Consider the following 21,128-nt stretch of genomic DNA (forward strand, 5'->3'; position numbering starts at 1 on the left):
TAGTTGATGTTACGTGTGTACCTACATAACTTCAAACTTAGACAACAGAAAAATCACGTATAACAATTACTTTGTTCGTCTTTATTCCATTATCTTCGCATGTTTGACATAAAAATACATTCATCTCATCAATACTTTAAATATAGTATAGTTGTAAGTATCATCTTATAAATCAGATAGTAATATGTACGTGTCTTAGTGCGTTCGTTTTCAGGAATTTAATGAATACTCCAAAAAGCGTTCAAGCTTCAGTTACCATTCTGGAGAACTTGCACATTATTCTGAAAAAAATGCCAAAAGCACGAGATCAACAGTGATGTGATGCCGCTGCTCTACAACGGGCTTGATAACAATACCAACCAGATTCAGGTATTGACATTATACATAGTTAAACGTAGTTCGATTTTATTGATATATGCAGTTACACCACTAACACTAAAACAACATCGGCCTGCGGCTTCGTGAGAGTGTTTAAACAGTGACGCAACTAGTGGATTCACAATTTACCGGCTTCGAATTTCCACACACTATGGGATATGTGCGAGCCTATTGCTATATCGGATACAAATCGCTTGGTTTTAGGAAGCTAAACGTAACATTTTGTGGTAAACATCTAAGAGTTTTACCAGGACGTAATTGGTTACATAAGCGATTAAATAAAGAAATGATTTCAAGGAATAATTTAGATATAATCTCATTAAAAGCCGAGAATATCCACTTGAATAAATAAATTGAACTATTTTACACAATTAATTACAATTACACCACCAAACTATATTAACTAAAAGCTAACTAAAGCTATATTAACGTTGTTAATAGTAGTTATGGCTCGAGTTAACACAATGTACGTTTCTTATTTCAAAATTACAGACAGCGTCTCTGATTGCCATTCAAAATGTGTCTGATTATATTGAGGATAAGGCGCTACATAACATCGTCCTTAGCAGAGTGAAAGTGGTACTCGAAAAGAATCAAAGCGATGTCAAAATAATATGCCTCATCCTTGGATTCTATGAGAAAGTGCTTATAAGACTCGAAAGGACACACATTCTTGAGCAGGTGATTCCGACGCTCCTCAGCATGAGAATGAGCGACCCCGACATCATAAACAGAGTTGTCAGTAAGTATATTATTAACGAGTATCAGAACTTAGTTTATCAATCGTGAAAACGCCATTTAAAATTAAAATCTTTGATTGAAAATTGAACTAATCAATTTAACTTAATTAATGTTTAGCAAAGCGAAGTTAGCGAATTTGTTGACAGTTTGCGTTACCGCTTAAGCGAATAATGTCTTTAGCAAAGCGTAGCTTTTCGGCCACCCACGGGCTATGCACTACTATGAATACTGATCGTTACAGAGTTGTACAAGTCCATGCTCACCGAAAGAAAATTTGGATTGACAACCAGCGTGATGGCCACCAAGATGATCCCGTCACTAGCTCCGCAGACTGTGAATCCGGCTCTGAACGTTGATCAGTTCACAAACCTTATGGAGGTACGTATCTGCTAAATTTAGTATCGTTATAACATAGATTTGTTTATAATAACTTAGTTTTTTAAATAGATACTGTACGATATGCTCGACAATATCGACAAGAACCAACGTTTCAAGCTGAAAGTAGACAACTCGACGAGCCCGGAGCGACACCGACCTCTCCGCCATCAGATGAGTACTGACAATATGAACGCGCCACCATTCAACATTCCCAACCTCCGCGTAGAGCAGCGCAAGACGTCCAGTGCTGAGGACATGGCTCGCAAGAACTCCATGAGTGGGCCTAGCGGAACTGGCAGCGTAGGCGGCTTCAAAAGTAAGGATTGTTATTCTATTTATAATTATTGTAACATCATTAACTTTACTAATACTTTTAAATCACTTAGGCACAGGAATTGGTCAATGGTTCTTCGGCTCCAGCAATTCCACTAACAATGACAACAACTTTCTGCGTGTGGCGAGTGCATTTCCCAACCGCCGTCTGTCAGATAACACTCTAATGACGCCTAAAATTCGCATCGCCCCATCGTGCGCGTCCTCCCCGGGCGGTACCCCGGGAGGTAACTCGGGCCTGCCCACTCGCCGGCACTCGAGCATTGGGCCACAGGAACGCCGTGGATCTGCCGTTAATCTGTCGCCTCCTACTGTAAGTCCAATCGTTTCTACCGCTTTTAACCTCACTGCATTTACACGAATCACACTGTAACCCAAGAAATCAGACACAGTTACTACATTATTTATAAATACCATCAATGGGCGCTTATTATGAGATCAACGTCCCTTATGGAACGTGTAGAGCAAGTATGACCAGTAAAAACGGTAGTGACAGTGGTTATTTTGACAGGGCTACCAGTACAGGGGACGAGGCGGGTCAGGCTCGAGCCTGTCCGTACCGTCGGCGTCACAATGCGTCGTAAGTGATGTACATAACGTACGCCTGCCTGGCTGCGTGAATCCCCAGAACCCTTTATTGAATGTCGATTTGGAACGGCTTAACATTGATGTGATCTGTCCTATTCTACGGTTGTGTCTTCTTCCCATACTGACTGGGAAAGATAGTGGCTCATTAAAATCATCACCATGTACACGTTGCACGAACAGTTGGCATTTGCGGTGTCACGTTGCGAACTATCTCTTTCTGATCATTAGACCTTTCATTGCATCGCATTATCAACGCTACTACTTCCATTCCTGCGAGACGACTCAAACGGAAATAAACATTCAAGAAATAATGAAGTGATGCATGCTCGTTACCGGTATTGTGTTGTAACTCAAGTGGGATGCATGTGAGCCTCATCGCGGTGAATGTATCCGCCTACAGCCGGGCTGGGACACTTCTCCTTGGGCCGTAGTGTCTACTCCTACACTTGCGTGATTTGTCCTTGAGTTCAACCCGGAGTACTTGTAATATCGGTATTGATGTTACACGTGTATGAAATCAAATATATAGGGAAATCAAAATTTTAGTAATACAAATTCACACACATAATTTTGGAAACAGTAAATCTAACATCACCTAACACAATTGGCATAACATCAATGACGGCAACGGTAAGGAATTCGTCATTAATGTCATGAGGAGCTCAGCTCGGCAAGTTTAGTTTGTTGTAAATGTTTGATGTTATCGACGCAAAGTAAGTAAGAAGAGCATTTCTTCATTACTATTAAGGCTATTAGTCTGTATTGAGGTATAACGCTGTCTCATTCACTATTGCTATTTGTTCTTCTACGCAGCTTGCACGGAGCATGATCGTGAGTATCGTACCTTTACTGTTGCCATTGCGAACAAAGCAAACTGAACATCTGTTTCTGTTAACTTCATAGCTTAGAATAGAAACGACACTAAGATGTTACCTGTATGTCATAATGAGTGGTGAGATACTTCTCATTACTCAAAACTTGAAACTACATAGTCATATTTATTTTAAATTATTAGAAAACAAGTAATTGTGTGGTAACATCTCTGTGACGAAATATAAGTCATCTCAGTAGTATCTGTAGTTAACTGCGTATTACTGAATAAGCGGATTTCATCAGCCCAGTAGAGGTATCTCGCACTATTTCGTTAATTCTGCCTTTTACCCAATTAATTAGTTTTACTCGTCAATGATTGATGAATTACAAATTTAAATAAAAGATAGTGGTTAACAGTAGATATACAAATTGGTCGTCTCTCCAGGTGTTTTATAGGCTAAAATAGGTATGTCGTGTGACTGGACTTAAACATCCAGGTGGATACGCCGTCGTAAGCATAACTACCAACAAATAAATTTGGATAAAAATGTTACATAGACCGAAATATATTAAAATCCCATTAGTTTGACATAAATAAATAAAAACTACGTACTTAATTGAATATTTCAATATAATAATCTATTACTATTAGGTACCTACAGAAATAAAAAATACAGCATTAATATTACCTTTTCCAAATGTTCATGATTACTATGTAAAGGATCAATATTGTTAAAACGCACACATGCACGGAAGCATTAGCATACATAAACTCGTGCAACGAAATTTTGCGAGAGCCCTCTTCAACGCTACAATTAGAAATAAGTGTCCACGTTATCAAGTAAGGCATGCGTTTGTTGTAAAACTATATGTTTAACTTAAGCAGCATTTTGTTAGCTATTAAGTAATTCAGCCTGTGAATAGATTTTATCCTAGGACATCAACGTTCATCAGGTATTTGATAAGGTAAGTATCGAAAGCTAGGTAGTGATTGTAAAAGTAAAACAAATCTCGCATGGGTTACTACGAGCTGCGGGATCCATTTACAATATCTTTAAATGTTAATATTTCTTAAATTCAATTAAGAGGGAAGGATAGAAAAACTAGTGAGTAACTACTTAGTTACAAAATATATTTTAAGTAAAACTAAGAAACTTTGTTTAAAGTAGTCGGAACTCAAGGTTCGTTGTTTTACAACATATTTAACAGTTTAGTTTGGATAGACAGAAATTTTATTACTTTTGTCTGACAGATGCTTTATGGCTTTTATGTGGCTTTCATTTTTAGAAAAATTTTAAGGTAACGATAATTTTTAAACTGTTGTTAGAGCTGTCAAAGTTTAAAGTTTTAAACACGACATTGTATTATTGTATACAAAATAAAACAAAAATAACTCAAATTTACTGTCCTTTACCTACTAGTTACAAGTTTTTTATATTCACCATATAATAAATCTTTTAAACCAACCAAACCCATAACTTATTGACTTTATTACATTTAGAGTAGCTTAACTCAAAATTTAACAAAATATAATATACACTCAACGACATGTTGCTCAAACTTCATAGCAAGAATTTACGTCAAGAAATCTATGATACCTGATCAGAATACATCGTCGCTAATATCTATCACAGCTAAAACTAGTTCCCATTTGATAAAACAGATCCTCCATTTATCTAGAATTACATCAAAACTATCCAAGCAAGTTATTTCGACATATACATCTTCCAATAAGCGGATTGTCCGAAAAGCGATTTGAAAGCATCTTTGTACCGATCCCATGTTGCATTGTACTAATTCGTCCGGTACCACAGGTTTCTCGAATAAAACGGACGGACACTCTCAGACAATAGACAGTGGTAGTTAACAGCGACTGGAAAGGTTACAAACGTTTCATTTACAGCGCCATAGGTTTTAATTATTATGCTATTCTACCTACAAATTGACGACGTCCGATGCTTCAAAAATATCTAGCATGTCACATTATATACGTTTATTTGTCATTTGTCTGATATGGCGACAGATTCGCCTATTGAATTTTGTTATTTTGAAAAAAGCGTTCTGTAGAGAGATATGCCTCTGCCTAGACCTCTAGGAATAAAAGCGAGATATTAAATACGTTCCTCTCCTATGTCATTTCCGTATAATTGTTATAAATGTAGGTTACTAATTACCATGAGCTAGGGATAATAGTATATTGGATGATATCTAGATCAGGGCTCCCCTAACTGTGCGTCGCGACTCTCTGGGGCGTTTAATTGCTGTTGTTTTTTTAATTGCTGAACCCAAAAGTATATGATAATAATCCATTCAAAACCAGCCTATTTTTCTAGTTAGCACCCTTATAACTGTTCCGTGTGAGATAGACGTAGGGGACACTGGGGATGGTTGATCAATTTTCTGTTTGTACACTTATATTTTTATTATTTTAGTTAATAATGACATAAAAACCTATAGGTTCCATAGCTATACTAATAATCTTTGGAAAAAATGCCAAATAACTCCTTAATATTAATGATATAGTCATCCTATCCCATACCTGGGGTTGGTGAACTATTCCCTCGTGGTAATTAGACCTACGAAGTAATTATAACTAAACACAGGTATAAAATTAAATAACAAAATCAACAAGAAATATTTATAATTACCAATGAGCTTTATTCGAAGAAAAAATCATTAAAAAAAGAAACATGATAAACTTAATTTTTTACACTTTTTGTATGATAGCCGCTATCCAGGCAGACAGAAGTATTCTATAACCGGCAAAAGGGTGTTCTATTTCGATTAGCTACTCTTTTGTATTTTCGCAAGGTTCTGAAACATGTTTTAAATAAAAATTGCCAAAATAAAACTTCCTTTTTCATGTGAAGAATATATCTTCCATTAACTGCGTAGTTGAGTAACTGGATAGTCAACAAACCCCAATATATAGTTAGTCTACCAACCCCTAACCAATTTATTGTTTTTAAACATATGGCATTGCCTTAAAACTGCGGATCAAAATAAAAAATGACACTAAGTATAAACATCAATAACCAAACTCTTACTTTCAATTAATTGAAAGTCAATAATACAGAGTATATAGCCTAAAATACAAATAATATCAAGAGCTATATAATTACTTACATGTAGCATATTATTTCTTTAAAACGCTTTTTCTTCTGAACGACGTTCGGCCGCGATGTCTCTTTCAGGGTAACGATTCGGAGACAGAAAACTGTTTCTCTCATCTATTAGGATAATATAACACTTCCTAGTAGACGGAGTTTTTGACTGCTAGTCAACTTACTCATATAGTCAACCATCCCCGGTCTCTCCTACCTATTACATGAGCCTATTTCTAACAGCGCTTTTTACATATAAAGCTTTTTTAATAAGCATCTACTCGTAGATATGCTGCAAACGTCATGTCCTGTTGAATAAGAGCCTATGTGTATATACTATTTATTAAGCAGCAATAGCCTAGTTGGGTGTGGAACGGACTGCCAAGACGAACGTCCGCAGGTTCAAATCCCAAGGGCAAACACCTTTGACTTTTCTAAAAATCATGTGTGTATTCTTTGTGAATTTATCGTTTGCTTTAACGGTGAAGGAAAACATCGTGAGGAAACCTGCACATCTGAGAAGTTCTCTAAAGGAATTTCGAAGGTGTGTGAAGTCTATCAATCCGCACTAGGCCAGCGTGGTGGACTAAGGCCTAATCCCTCTTAGTAGTAGAGGAGGCCCGTGCTCAGCAGTGGGCAAGTATGTAATACACGGCTAATATTATATATTATATATTTATTAATTCCTATAATAATCAAATGGATATTAGTGTCTCCTTGGCCGTACATCAACCATAATTCTGAAGGATTGGGAGAGCAAAAGGGATTAATTTAAGAAAAAAAGATGTTAGCTATCCCTTTAAAGAAACCCTTTCCGTTTACTGTTTGTCTGTTAAACAAACATATTGCAGCAGATAGGCCGACAGCATTTGATGTTTTGTTTAAAACGAAATACGTCATCATTTAGAAAAACAAATTTATTAAGCATTGAATTTCGTGATATTAAAACAGTTTGAAATTATTTAAAACTAAGAGCGATGATATTGATTTTTGATTTAGTATTTAACAGAATGTTGAGCTTTTTATATTATGTGTATGATTCGAGCCCCTTTGGCAAGTTAATACCATTGGAACCCTAAAAATCAAACAATGTAAGATGTACGTAAGTACAAGGCGTCCTATAAATAATTTCACTTTTGTCTTACCCAATGATAAAAATTGTATAATATTTAACTAAATCTTATATCTATAAATTAGCCCGAAATAAAAAGGCCGCTCAATTTACGACGTATCTGAAAGGTCTGTAGATACCAGATCTGTGGCAAAATAAAAAAATCAAGGCGCTCGACTTTTTCAATTTAAGTTTTGTTACTAAATAAACGTTGTTTACTTTCCTGTAATAAACGTAACATTTTTATAGTTTAAGTAAATGTTTACCTAAAATAAACTAAAAGTATCGTTTGGCTACGGAAATGCATATTGTATTAATACGTTAGAAAGCTACCATTCGGTCGTATTCTGACTCATAAAATATTAATTAATTTTGTTTATTCTTACCCCCTTATTCATAAACGTTTTTTATCTAAGGACGAAGTAAAGCTGTGATAACAAGCCTGTTTCTCAGTGCCCAACGGCACTGAGAAATAGGCACAGGGCCGTTGTGATTGGTTATTATTGTTGTATTTCAATATTAGCCAATCACAACGGCCCTACGTCTACGCACTGCGAAGACTGCCATGCCGTCAGCACTGAGAAACAGACTTGTTATCACAGCCTTACTCGGTCGTTAGATAAAAAACGTCTATGAATAAGGGGGTTAGTGTTTAAATATAAATTAAGATTGAGATTTGGAAAAACGTTTAAAGTGCACTTGTTTAGCTAACGCCAAGACTTGTCTATCTTATACCTATATATTAAAATGAATCCCTATTTCCCTTGGTCACCCCATCACGCGTGAACGGATGACCTATTTCACTTTTTTTTTTTTGTTGCGTTTGTTATTGTCAGGAGAAGGTTGTTATGAAAGAAAAAATTAAAAAAATTGCGCGGAAAATTTGAAAATTTTATAAAACTACGACAATTTTAATTCTATGTAACTGTCAATTGTATGAAATAACTGTCAGCGATTGACAGAATGCGCGCTGCAAATTCATAGTTAAGACGGGACAACGTCTGTCGGGTCAGGGGCCTTATTCTCTATCCCGCATGTTATTTTAACAGTGTGTAACAAGCACGTAACACAACGCATCATGTTCAGGACTATAGAAATTTGGCTTACAGAATACCATTCCACATACATTTCTCGAAGATAACATGACACGGCCGCGTTACGCAGTTACACTATCATACAGAATAAAGGCCCAGCTAGAACTTGGTAAAACTGCCATCAACTGAAATCATAGATCGTTAACTAATACAGGGTAATTTAGTACTTTTCCCCTAATATGTCATAATTTACAAATGTTAATTCTATATTTCAAGTTCTTTCACTATTAGATTTTATTTCAGACCAATTTATATGGTGACCATTTATTTTAAATGTTTTTTTTTATACGTATAATACGTATATTTTGACTCCTCTAGAGTTAACATCTCAACGAAGCATATTATTAAAACGCTTGCGCTTTATGCTTTTAGGCTAATTAACTAATGTCGTGCGTTACTATGAATAATTTTAATAATAATAATAATAATATCAGCCCTGTATTATATACTTGCCCACTGCTGAGCACGGGCCTCCTCTACTACTGAGAGGGATTAGGCCTTAGTCCACCACGCTGGCCTAGTGCGGATTGGTAGACTTCACACACCTTCGAAATTCCTATAGAGAATTTCTCAGATGTGCAGGTTTCCTCACGATGTTTTCCTTCACCGTTAAAGCGAACGATAAATTCACAAAGAATACACACATGATTTTTTTAGAAAAGTCAGAGGTGTGTACCTTTGGAATTTGAACCTGCGGACATTCGTCTCGGCAGTCCGTTCCACACCCAACTAGGCTATCGCCGCTAATTGAATAATTTTACTTTTAGACAATGCTAAGCGGTAGTGAATAGTAGTCTAGATGCGACGTGATGAACAAAGCGAGTCTTTTCGGCGACGTAGCATATTTTGTAATCACGTTTAAACGAAGTAAGCTTGTATCCCAAAAAGCGGGCTTGTCTGCTTGTTGGAAATCGAACTGTTTAAGTAATAATGATTTCTTATGTTTACGCGAATATTAGACATTGAAATAAAAACTATTTAACAGATTTTATCGCGGTTTTTTATATTATTATTTTCTCCCGACGTAATATTCGTATCAACGTTCATATTTATCCGCAAAGAATGTTTCAAGTACATAAATTATTTTAAAATTAAACTTTCTTTTGCTCCCGTCATCATCCGCCTGTTACAAGGTTTTGTAACGCCTGTTACGTATTTTCTCGGAATTAAAAGAAAATTTTATTATTCCCAGTCTCAAGCTATTTCTCTAATCCGTTTGATAGTATTTGAGTTAATCCCGGTCAGACGGAGAGACAGCAGCAACAGGTGACTTTGTTTTATAATGAACATATGTACTTAGTGGTTTCGTGGACTTCCAACGCTATAATCTAATACTGGATTACGTGAAGTATATAACGCATGTCATACATTTTAAAATATTATGTAGTTCCTTAAATAAAATTCCGATTAGAAATTTAAATAATAATGAAAGGATTTCTTATTTGCAGGCATTTTATCACGTGTAGTATAAGTATGGTCCCAGTCTTACTTACAGCCTTAGGCAAAACGACGACAGGGCCGAGGGCGGTACTCCTGTAAGACGCAAAATGATACAATATCTCCTATCAACTTTCCTTAAATTTAGTACCCACATTCCCTCTAGCTGAATTACCTATGCATCTTATTCTTGAAAAAACTTTTTAGTCTTTACTGCACGATTGATACAATTCCTAAATATATAAAAAAGTACATATGTACTTCAGACATGATTTTTGACACTATATTATAACAAATTGTATAAGAATTGAGAACCTTTTATTTCTTAATAAAAAACTAAATAGTAAATAGTAAATGTACCGTAACTGTTTGTGTTTTAAATAGACACACTGTTTACAAGCTTGACATGTAAAGTCACAGTGACTGTATAGGAAATTCATTTATTTTTACAATTTTTAAAACCCGCCATACTGGCCCATGTAAACGTGTTGCCTTCCGGGATCAGCTTGTGTATATCCGGTCCCAACAGGCCAGCATATTTGTGTCAACTACCGAGGTGTAAGTATCTCACGTCAGTCAACAGTATATGAGACCCCACCCCAATTGCCATCAGGTGCAGATGAATCATTACGCCGTGATCGTATAAAAAAATAATAAAGAATTCAGGTATTTGTTAGGATAGGGTGTTTCTGATATTTTTGGGGCAGTATCACATCGTTTCGAATATATCGTTGTCGATTTTGAGAGTCGACATCCTGAACCCAAAAGATCGAGCACTAAACCTCAAGACAATGTTAGCTGTTCCTACGTAGATCGGGCGGATGTTTGACATTGGTCTACAAAGTAAACATTAAAATTTTATAATTTCTTTAAAGATTGATTACCTACTTGTACTCAGGGTTTTTCTTACGATTTTATTATTAATTTTTGAAATTTGCTATTGTCCCTATTATAAAGGTATAGTATAGATTTTAAGGGCTTTCTTTTCCACCGATATTTGTTTTATGGCTAATAATATTTTCCCGAAAAAAAGAAGCTATCCTATGTGCCCCTATCCCCTTAGCCCTGGCGCTCCCTTCGAGACCTGGTGCCACAAGCCAACACCTTTTTGCCTCACCCTAAAGTCGGACCTGCTTATTATGTATAATTTATGAAATTAATAAATTGTTGACACTTTGTCACATAAAAGCTTTTGTTGACTCATCAGTATTTCTTTAAAACAAAGTTGTATGTAGCGATGACACTAACACTTTTCCCAGGAATAAGGGTAACAAATATGTATGTTTAATATGTATTTTGGTGCTAAAAACCACCAAAATACATATTACACATTCCTCCTAAAATCCAAAATAAAGATTAAAATTTTAAATATTTTTCTAAAAATCAATGCATAATAATGTTTTTACATGTTTAGTAAAAGAACCAATTCCCATAAAAATATTAGAGCAAAATTTGTTGATAATAATCTGTAAAGTTAAGGTTTTGCAGAAGTAACTTGATTCCTCGGGGAAGCCGATAGACATTTTGGAAAATGTTCGAAATAAAATGCAACATTTTATCAAGAACGTCCTGGACCTGATAATGGAATAGACTAGGCACAAACTGATCTAAACTGTAGATATTCCCCGTGCGGGATTTGTTGCACTGTATTTTTTATACTTACATAATATATTAGTATCTTAGATCTTCTACTATTCGTTTTAATATATAAATTTTGCCATAATCTATAATAGTATAAATTTGAAATTGTATCCAGTATGAATCATATCAAACCAATAAAATTATATTTATACTTGCATTTCCACCACCATAAGAGTATTATACTAACCCAGAGCTTTTATATCTACTATATTTTTTTTGGGAGAAGTCATTAATTTATATAATTATATAACTTGTTCCAAAAAATCTATATATATAAAAATGAATCCCTATTTCCTTTGGTCACGCCATTACGCGTGAACGGGTGAAACAATTTCGCTAATTCTTGTTTTATTATATTAATTATTGTCAGGTGAAGGTTCTTATGAAAGAAAAAATTAAGGAAGTTGAGCGGAACATTAGAAAATTTAAGAAAACTTAACGACAATATAAATTTTGCATAGATGTCAGTTGGTTGACATAACTGTCAGCGATTAACAGAATGCGCGCTGCAAATTCATAGTTAAGACGGGACAACTTATTATAAAGTCAAAAACGTATTCTTACATACAATGTCAACAGCAGTGATTTATTAGATACAATATATTATCAAAAAAGTAATATATGTTATTAGAAACCTACACGGACATACAAAACAAATCTCACATACACTATAAATGTAACAACTGATTTCACAAAAAGTAAAATACTATCCCCCTTATTCATAGACATTTTTTATCTAAGGACGGAGTAAAGCTCACAGCTTTATTCCGTCAACAAGTTTATTCTCAATGCTGACGGCATGGCAGCCTTTGCAGTGCATAGTCATAGGGCCGTTGTGATTGGCTAATATTGTTGTATCTCAATATTCACAGTTTTACTCTGTCCTTAGATAAGAAACGTCTATGCATAAGTGGGTTAGTATGTAACTAGTGACTTTTATTTTATATTACTCTTGTAGCCGCTGCTCGCTACTTGAAAAAGTCCTCGCTTTCAAGCTACCAATTAGGCATTGCATACCATTTTAATTATATCCTATTTTTTCTCAATATTTCTATTTGCTATGATAAAAGCTCTGGGTTCTAAAAATGATCGTATTGATTTACACATTTATGGAAATTTTCCTAATATACGTCCAAACTACTTCATGAAAATCAAATATCACCATCGTGATAATCCAGACAAAAGTATTTTTTCTATCGAAATTTACAATTTTTTTTAACAAATAGGTATAAGCTCTTGCCATAAACTCAATTGAAAAAATATGCATATAGGGTGGTTCGATGCCGAACACGTCTTCAAGCGTGCCGTTCCTGCTGACGTCATCGATGCAGTCGATCCGATCGCGCCGGCCCTCCGCCTGCCTCAGCAGCTCACAGGGTTCTGGCATCCTACAGCAACTCAGCAGCGGCATGGTAAGACATCTGCCCGTCGGCACCTCTAGCCGTATACAGGCCCAGGCGCCGCATCATTGGAGTACTCTCCAAGGCGCCACAGCCGCCGGTTACAACGCTCTGCAACAAACTGCGATGGCAGTCCGGAAGTGTCCCTCATTAAATATCACCCTCACCCGCTAAATACACTAGCTGCGCAATGGCTACTGTGAGACGGCGCACTCTTCGTTCATGGCATTCTATTTCCACACAACTGTTGGACACGCGACGATGCCCCGGCCGCAGCGATGCGACTGCTTACGTCGTGCCACTCCTTCCACCAACGCAGGACCTGCCTATCTCAAGGTCTACTGGGAATTATCGCTTTTGTTTTCATTTAGCAAATAGCGATCCCCGTCCGGTCCCTTGATGTTTTGTAGTAATTTGATGTTGTATTTAAATTATCATCATATTTATATTATTTGCCAGTGTATTAGGCTAATGAATTTGTTTGTTTTCTATATCATATGTAAGAAATGTTATCACAGACCAAACGAGTTGTAATGATGTAGAAATTTTGGCAAAATCCTTAATGAATTGTTAAAATGATAACAAACTATTTAAGGAATAAGTTCATATTTTTTTATAATCGTTATTTGCATTCACAATCATTATATTATTATAAATTGAATCGTGTAAAGTGAAACACTGCGTAAGCTTTAATCGGTATAATGTGGACATATCACTTATTGGCCAAAGAATGAAAGTGTAACAAAAATGTCCATATTGTATTAAAATAAAATGTAAACATTGAATATTATAATTATCATTAAAGAAAGTGTTATCAAACTGAAAGTATACAGCGTGGTGTTGTATATTGGTGCTGTGATATGGTATTGTTATTATGTATGTATATTAGAAAGTAAACTAGAACTTGATTCTTTATGTTTACTGACCTACATGTTCGTCGTATGTCATTGTGAATATCCTTTATTGTTGTTATAATAGCGACATATTTTTGTGCCAACTACTTACAAGTATTAGGAGTTTCAGAAACTATCTTCGAATATTAGTTATGTTTTTCTTAAATGACGGCAAACGTATATGAATTTAAGCCATAAGTTTCTACGCATGTTGCAAAGAATATCAAAGTTCAAGCAGTAAGTACGTACTTGACTTTGAATATTTGATTGTTATTAACTTTGGACAGTGACCCGGAACTAATATTTAGTCCCCTTCTGCGTGAAGACACTATAATAATATTATATCTAAATCAAAGAAATCTACCACCGAAGTTTCAATATTTAATATAAAGTACAAAATGTACTTATGTTATTAATCTCTTAAGAGAAAAAATATATTTAAAACAAATAAAAAATAAATATATTTCGTAAATAGGAAATGAAGAGATGTACAATATGAAGAATATTTTAAAATATTGAAAAGCTTAGTATTATGTTATATTGTTAATTATTGCGCAGTGCGCTTACCAAATAACATACGTATTGAGTCTCATAATATTATTATCAATGCTGAGATCTACAAAATAAATATTAATTCTTATTAATCAAACAGACCCTATCCTAGCTTATTACTTGTGTTTGATTTGCTTTTTCGGCTTATCTTCAAATTACGTAAAGCCTGTAGTGCATACTAAATGGTTTGCTCGTTGATAAGTGTAAAGTACGTAACCAGTAAGGGCTCTTACTCATAAACATGATACGACGTCGTACCGTGCTCGTCGTAAATTTCCACAGTACGACATCGTATCGTGTTTATGTGTATGAGCCCTAAGAGTTCCGTTGATGAGATGTATGTAGCCGTAGAACTTAGCGTAGCGTAGTGGAGCGGGCGGGCGGGGACCGCGCGGCCGGCCGTGGCGGACTCATGCTGTCCGCAACCCCTGGCCTCGCACGCGCTTTGATTTTAATCACATTTTTTATTATGGTTGCTTCCAGTACCAGCTGTTTTCCGGGCGTTCGTAAAGAATTTGATTAACATTAGAGCCGCGTAGCGTAAATCGAGTGCGGGTTGGCACAAGCGCCGGGCCGTGCGAGTACGCGCGTCGCCCGCGCTTCCCGCGCCTTGCCCCGCGCACCTCGCCCCGCGCCCCGCTCGCCGATCGCCGCCCGTCCGCGCCTCATCGCCGCATACGCTGCTCCGAACTGATTCATGAGCTTCATATTATTAACTAGAAATCTTACCAATTTCCAACATGTAAATTAAATGTTATCACAAACGCAAGTAGTTACTTATCTCTTTCGGTAAATTTACTGCGACTATCTATCACCTGTTAAATTAGTGTTGTGTACCTATCGGCCTAACGGAATTTGGGACTTCGCTGTTCGATGTCAATTTTGAGCTTAATAAGTTCAATGAACAATTTCATAGGTACAAATGCATGCTTATTGGTGGAATGCTCCGAATGCCGTCAAATATAATATAAAATAAATTATTTTATACCTACTGCTGGTACTCACTACATTCTTAAAATAATACTATATACTTACTATAAACTTTTATTTAAAAAAACACTATTTAAATAGTAGGTATGCTTATGTAAGATTAAATAAAAAATATATTATGGCTGGTATAAAACATGATACTATTATTCAGTGCATACGCTAACTCTATAAGTATTTGAAATGAATGAAGCTCGCACTCTTATTAAGCTTTAATAAAATCACTTATTATAAAACATAACTAAACAAAAAATATTAGAGTACAGTTATTCGTAAACAACTTAATCATCGGTACGTTGCTATTCACGGTAAAAAAAATGTTTATTCATCGTATTTAGTAACTACAACGTGTTTCGCACATTAACAAATAAAAGCACAGAAAAATCACAAATTAGAAAATTCGAATAGTTATAATTTTGTTTATAAAATAAACATTCCCTGAAACGTTATGACTACCATGCCTTCGTCAAATTTTATACAACTTAATAATTATATTATATACGTCACTAAATATAAATTGAATAAGCGGTCTTTTGTGCATAAACTGCCACTTTTGCCGTGCTCACAAACAAGCCAGACTTCCGTTGATCACGTCGGATACATTTTGGCGGTGCCCATGATGACAGAATCAATATGAAAGCGTTAACTAATGATCTACGCGTTTGACACTTAAGATTTAAGGACAAGGACGGTAAACACTGATACTTAATCATTGGTTTCAAAAGTTTATAAAACATTCGAGGTAATAGTTATTATATGTTTTAATCTGCATTAAAAATGTCGTCTACATATAAAAAAAAATTTGTCTCCAACACACTCATTCACATGATAAAATGTCAACATCCGATTTAATTTAAAAAAATATATCACTCGCTAGAATCATTCAGTCGCACCACTCAGGATTCCACGAACCTTAACACTCAGTTTACAAAAAAGCCATACACAATACCGTATTTTATAAATATCAATATAAAAAGAACTCTGGCAAAAATTACCGCCGCATCACAAGGACATATCGCGTAGTACATGTATGACAAATTACGACCTGCATTACAAATTTAATACCCCATACATGATTATGATATTGTATTCAACTTAAAGGCAGTACCTATAGATTACTACCAAAATAATTATTAATGATATTTGATTATTTAAACGTAGTAGGAGCACAACATAATATATGTATGTATACCGTGTGCAGCTTTTTCGGTGTATTTAAAATATTATATTATTAATAATAGTATATTTCATAACAATCGGTACGCATACAATATTATCTGTTTGCGGGAAGTTGGTGGAATACGCGCGCAAGACTTGCACGTTATTACAATGGCATATATTGTACTTGCTCATACAGCATACTCAGCTTTTCATCAGACTGCAAATATATCAAGTATCCTCATTTTGGCTGATGCAAAAATAAAAATCATACGGACTGATTGACGACGCTATTGGACGGCGCAGCGCAAGTCTGAGAGGCGGGCGGTACGCTGAATTTGCGCTTATAAGCAACACTAACTGTGCTTACATAATAAGTGGCGAGTTAAGTCTGATATGAAATGTGGAGGAAGCAGTTACAGAATTTAAATGCACGTAGTAAAGCCTAGTGTCAACGGTTATTATAACGCGAACCTATGTAAGTTAACAACTACTATGCGTTCAACAAAATATAAAATTCCAAAAAAGATTTCCAACAATTTCGGCGTAGTTTTCACAGGAATCCCTTTTTCTTTATAATTTTTACATATTATTAAATAATGTACCTATTTCCAGAATTGTACATACTACATCATGCAATATTCATAATATACTTACACTTTTAGAGCGTAAATATGAAATTCGCATGCGACCACATATTCTTTGAAGTCAACTGAACTTTAGTACATTATATACACTAGCTTATAATATGCCTTACAGCATTCTGAGTTTGAAATTTAATGTTGTTATTGCCATTTTTTTAAGTTGTATCTATTAGACATCAATTATAATTTGGTGATCTTAGTGAGAAATGAGAATCATCCATCCATTCAGCTGCCGCGTAAAATTTGTAAATTTTTTTTTGCAAATAAGTTTGTTGTTGTTATTGCTTTCTTTTATATCTAAACCCTTTATTTACAATATTGATGATATAAATTACATTTATTAACTGATATAGCATTTAATATGTAAAAAATAAATAAAACTGTTAGATCCTTCCGAAAACCACGCTGTGTTTTGAAAATCAAAATGGTTAGGAACACAGATAAAAATGATAATCCAAATTATCTTTGTAAAGCGGGCATGTCACAAAGTTTCACCTAAGGCGTATAGCAATCCCAAATTACGATAAACGGTGTTCAAGAATTTGTCAAATTGTTAGTGGTGACTATTCTGTTCTCCCAAGATATTTCAGAACTTCGTAACGTCTATTTGATTAGAATCAGCATGACCAACTCATGAAAAGGTGAGTTACAAGTTAGCCTGCTTACAATAATACACCGTACGTACACTTTCAAGTAGTGAAGATGGATGTAAAATGATGTCCTGCTTGTACAAGGTTTCACATTGCACAGCAAGATCACAATACACTCATTATTCCTAGACTTCTTAAGTGTCGTACGTTCGCAAGTTATTCGTTTTTAATATTGACTATTAGGAAATTCTGTAAAAAAGCATTACAAAACAAAGTAATCAAGCATTGGTAATGGTGAAATAAAAAAGCCTATGCCTAAAGGTTAAGGTACCTAACTGAAAAAATACTTAATTTGTACATATCATTAAAAATAATTCATCGGTCCGGTGACAGATATTATGTATAGATAGATCGGCTCCACACATCTTTGTCATCACACGTACTCTGTTATTATGGCTTATATGGTTACTTTACATATTATCTACAAATACATTACCGATATTAATAAACATTCGAGATTGGTTCGATCATTGGTTTGAGTTTGAGATTGGTTCGATCCACTGTTCAAATAATCACTTTTAATCTGAATCAAGGTTCTACCAAAGTGGACTGTCAGTTTGATGATTATAAAGGTATCGTCGAGTGATATACCATTTCTCATCCTACTTATTCTTTAACACAATCGATCTGATATCAGACCAATATCACGAATTGAACACGGGTTGAACATTTAACGCCCACCTAAGGATAGACCTATCTACATATCAGTGCACCTACTAAAATTAACCAGTAGAATTCCTTCTGAATAAATATATTTATTTCCAATATATTATGTACGTTATAAAATACGGAAAAAAAATATATTTTAACGACGAATTTTGTTCACGAAAGCAATAAATTGCCCATGCCGTTGAATATTTCAAATATATATTCAAGTTAACATTCATTGCAATATATTATAAAATAATATATTTTGTTAAAATCTTTGTATGCAATGGATATTTTCTTCAAATGGTTAAAAAGATATCAGTATGCTATATTATATTTGTTAGGTAACTTATAAGAATGTCCAGAAAGTGAGAAGTAGAAAATAAGCAAAAATATAGCCTGATATGTCTAATAAATATTATCTATATATTACTACTTATTGTTATATGAATTATGAATTAGAATTATTATATTGGTGTTGTGAATAATCCTTTGTAAACTTTGCCTTCACTATTTTTATCTCTCAGAGATTTATTCGTATTTATATGATTCATTAATTAAAAAGAGATTTAGGACATTTAAGATTTAATCAATTTCCGAACACCGTACGAGCTACACGAAATTGAGAACGAGATTGGGTAGCATAAAATCAGACGATTAAATTTCGGATATTCAACTTTAAACTTGCAAGTATTAAGAATATATATCACACCTAACAAGTCCAAATTAGATATTATCAGTAAGAAAAACCTATATCAAATATGAATTACAACATACTCATATACTTCTAGTGAGTAAATGTTTAATCATCAACATAATATAATATATACTAATGTTAGAGGTAGAAGATGTAAACGTTTGCCTATTTGTGATAATATACTTATCAAAGCTACTCACGCTTTTTCAATCCAATTTGTCTATATCCGCTATACTTCCCGATAAGTACTTACGCTGCATAATAGATTTCAGTGACAAGTATCTTTCATTTAATATTCTATCCTTTTAATGTTGTAGAAGAAATAACTATGAAAGTTTATGAATTCTTGTGAGGGTTGTGGTGTTTGCTCAGTGTTAGACTATGTGATGAGTATTATGTGGAATGTATCTTCACCAACATACATTTCACTCTTTAAAATAATGGATGTGATTATAAACGTACATAAAATATAATATATAGGAATAATAAGTAGTTAACCACTGATATATAGTTAATAATAATTTTATTATAATATTGTGCTATCTTGTGATCTATCTCTATGTATAGACTTCCTTAACCTCGAGTGCTTTCTTTTCTACGAAATATTATATATATATAATATGCTACGTGTCATTGATGTTGTTTGTTAAGATTTACCTATAGGCATTTAATATACAATCACATCTGAGCTTATCGAGGTAAAATTTAAATAATTAGTATTACTACTTCTACTCTAGAAGAATAAAAAAATACTTGATTTTTGTTTACACTATAGTCTATTATAATCTATATTGATGTTATATATCTATTTAGATGATGTACTTATATCTTTGAAAATCTTACTCGATTCAACATATTGTAACAATAAAGTTTATTTTCGAGGCATGTTCTTTAAGTCAATGTCCCTATGTAAACTGTAATTAATATAACTGTTAAATAATATGCATTTTAATATGAACATTATAGGGGAAATATAATATCCTGTATGTGGATGTTACTATTATTATATCGACTACAGTTTTACTGATACTTAAATACAGTATGAGCAATCATGATCTTTATTATAATAAATAAATAATTATTCATAATAAATTTTAACTTAATTACAATAGTACCTATTCAAGAAGTAGGCGCAGTACGTTTAACAAAGGATTTTGATGGATGATATAAAAATTTGGAACAAAAATAAAATTTCAATAAAAGCGAGCACATCGCATTTGTGTACACAAAAAAAAATCCTTACAACTGGCTAGGAACATACTGTGCTTACTTCTTTACCCAATCAAAAAATAAATTGATTGTTATAATACAGACGTAAATATTGCACCTTGTGAGAATTTTACTATAATGTTCCAAGAAATATATATCACCTTACCCTTTGTCATTATAATGTATACGTGGCTCGTGTAGAAAAATAAATAAAATATATTAAATTTATTGTTTTATTACGTTTCCTTTCAAGTAGGCTGATTTCGGAACTATCCTGATGACGGCACTGCAGCAGTGGGGCGCTTGGCGCACCAGTAGCTCCTGAGATTAGTACGTTCAAACAAACAAACTCCTCAGCATTATAGATGTATAATGGTATAGCTTTAAAATCCTAGAAATCTGTGGTCAAGCTTATAGCTTATGACCTATAAGCTTATAACCACAGATATAATAATACTCCCGTAAAAGAACCTGTAAGTAGCTAACGTGAAACATTGACGCTCTATAAAGTGTATAGTTGCTAAATACATACTTGGAAGAAGGCTCCAATCATTATCTGCGACTAGAGAAGTCAACAATCCTTTCTAAAGGCCACCGATTTCTACCTAGGATGATTCGCTATTTAAAATAAAAAAGCATCCTAATTTAATAAAGAAGGTGACTGGAAGCTTG

The 21,128-nt window shown here is 34.3% G+C and overlaps 1 protein-coding gene across 1 annotated transcript in view; it reads left to right on the top strand.

Annotated features, from left to right (window-relative positions):
- LOC115444919 (SCY1-like protein 2) overlaps nucleotides 1-20,130 on the top strand; it is a 49,610-nt gene extending 29,480 nt beyond the window's left edge. The window contains 8 exon segments of the mRNA XM_037444063.1: nucleotides 200-284; nucleotides 286-369; nucleotides 871-1,120; nucleotides 1,361-1,497; nucleotides 1,567-1,813; nucleotides 1,884-2,143; nucleotides 12,890-13,030; nucleotides 14,947-20,130. Coding sequence (XP_037299960.1) covers nucleotides 200-284; nucleotides 286-369; nucleotides 871-1,120; nucleotides 1,361-1,497; nucleotides 1,567-1,813; nucleotides 1,884-2,143; nucleotides 12,890-13,030; nucleotides 14,947-14,973 — 1,231 coding nt within the window. The 3' untranslated portion in view covers nucleotides 14,974-20,130.
- Nucleotides 20,131-21,128: the final 998 nt, after the last annotated feature.

Source organism: Manduca sexta, chromosome 27, assembly GCF_014839805.1.
Source record: "Manduca sexta isolate Smith_Timp_Sample1 chromosome 27, JHU_Msex_v1.0, whole genome shotgun sequence".
NCBI classification, from domain to species: Eukaryota; Metazoa; Arthropoda; class Insecta; order Lepidoptera; family Sphingidae; genus Manduca; species Manduca sexta.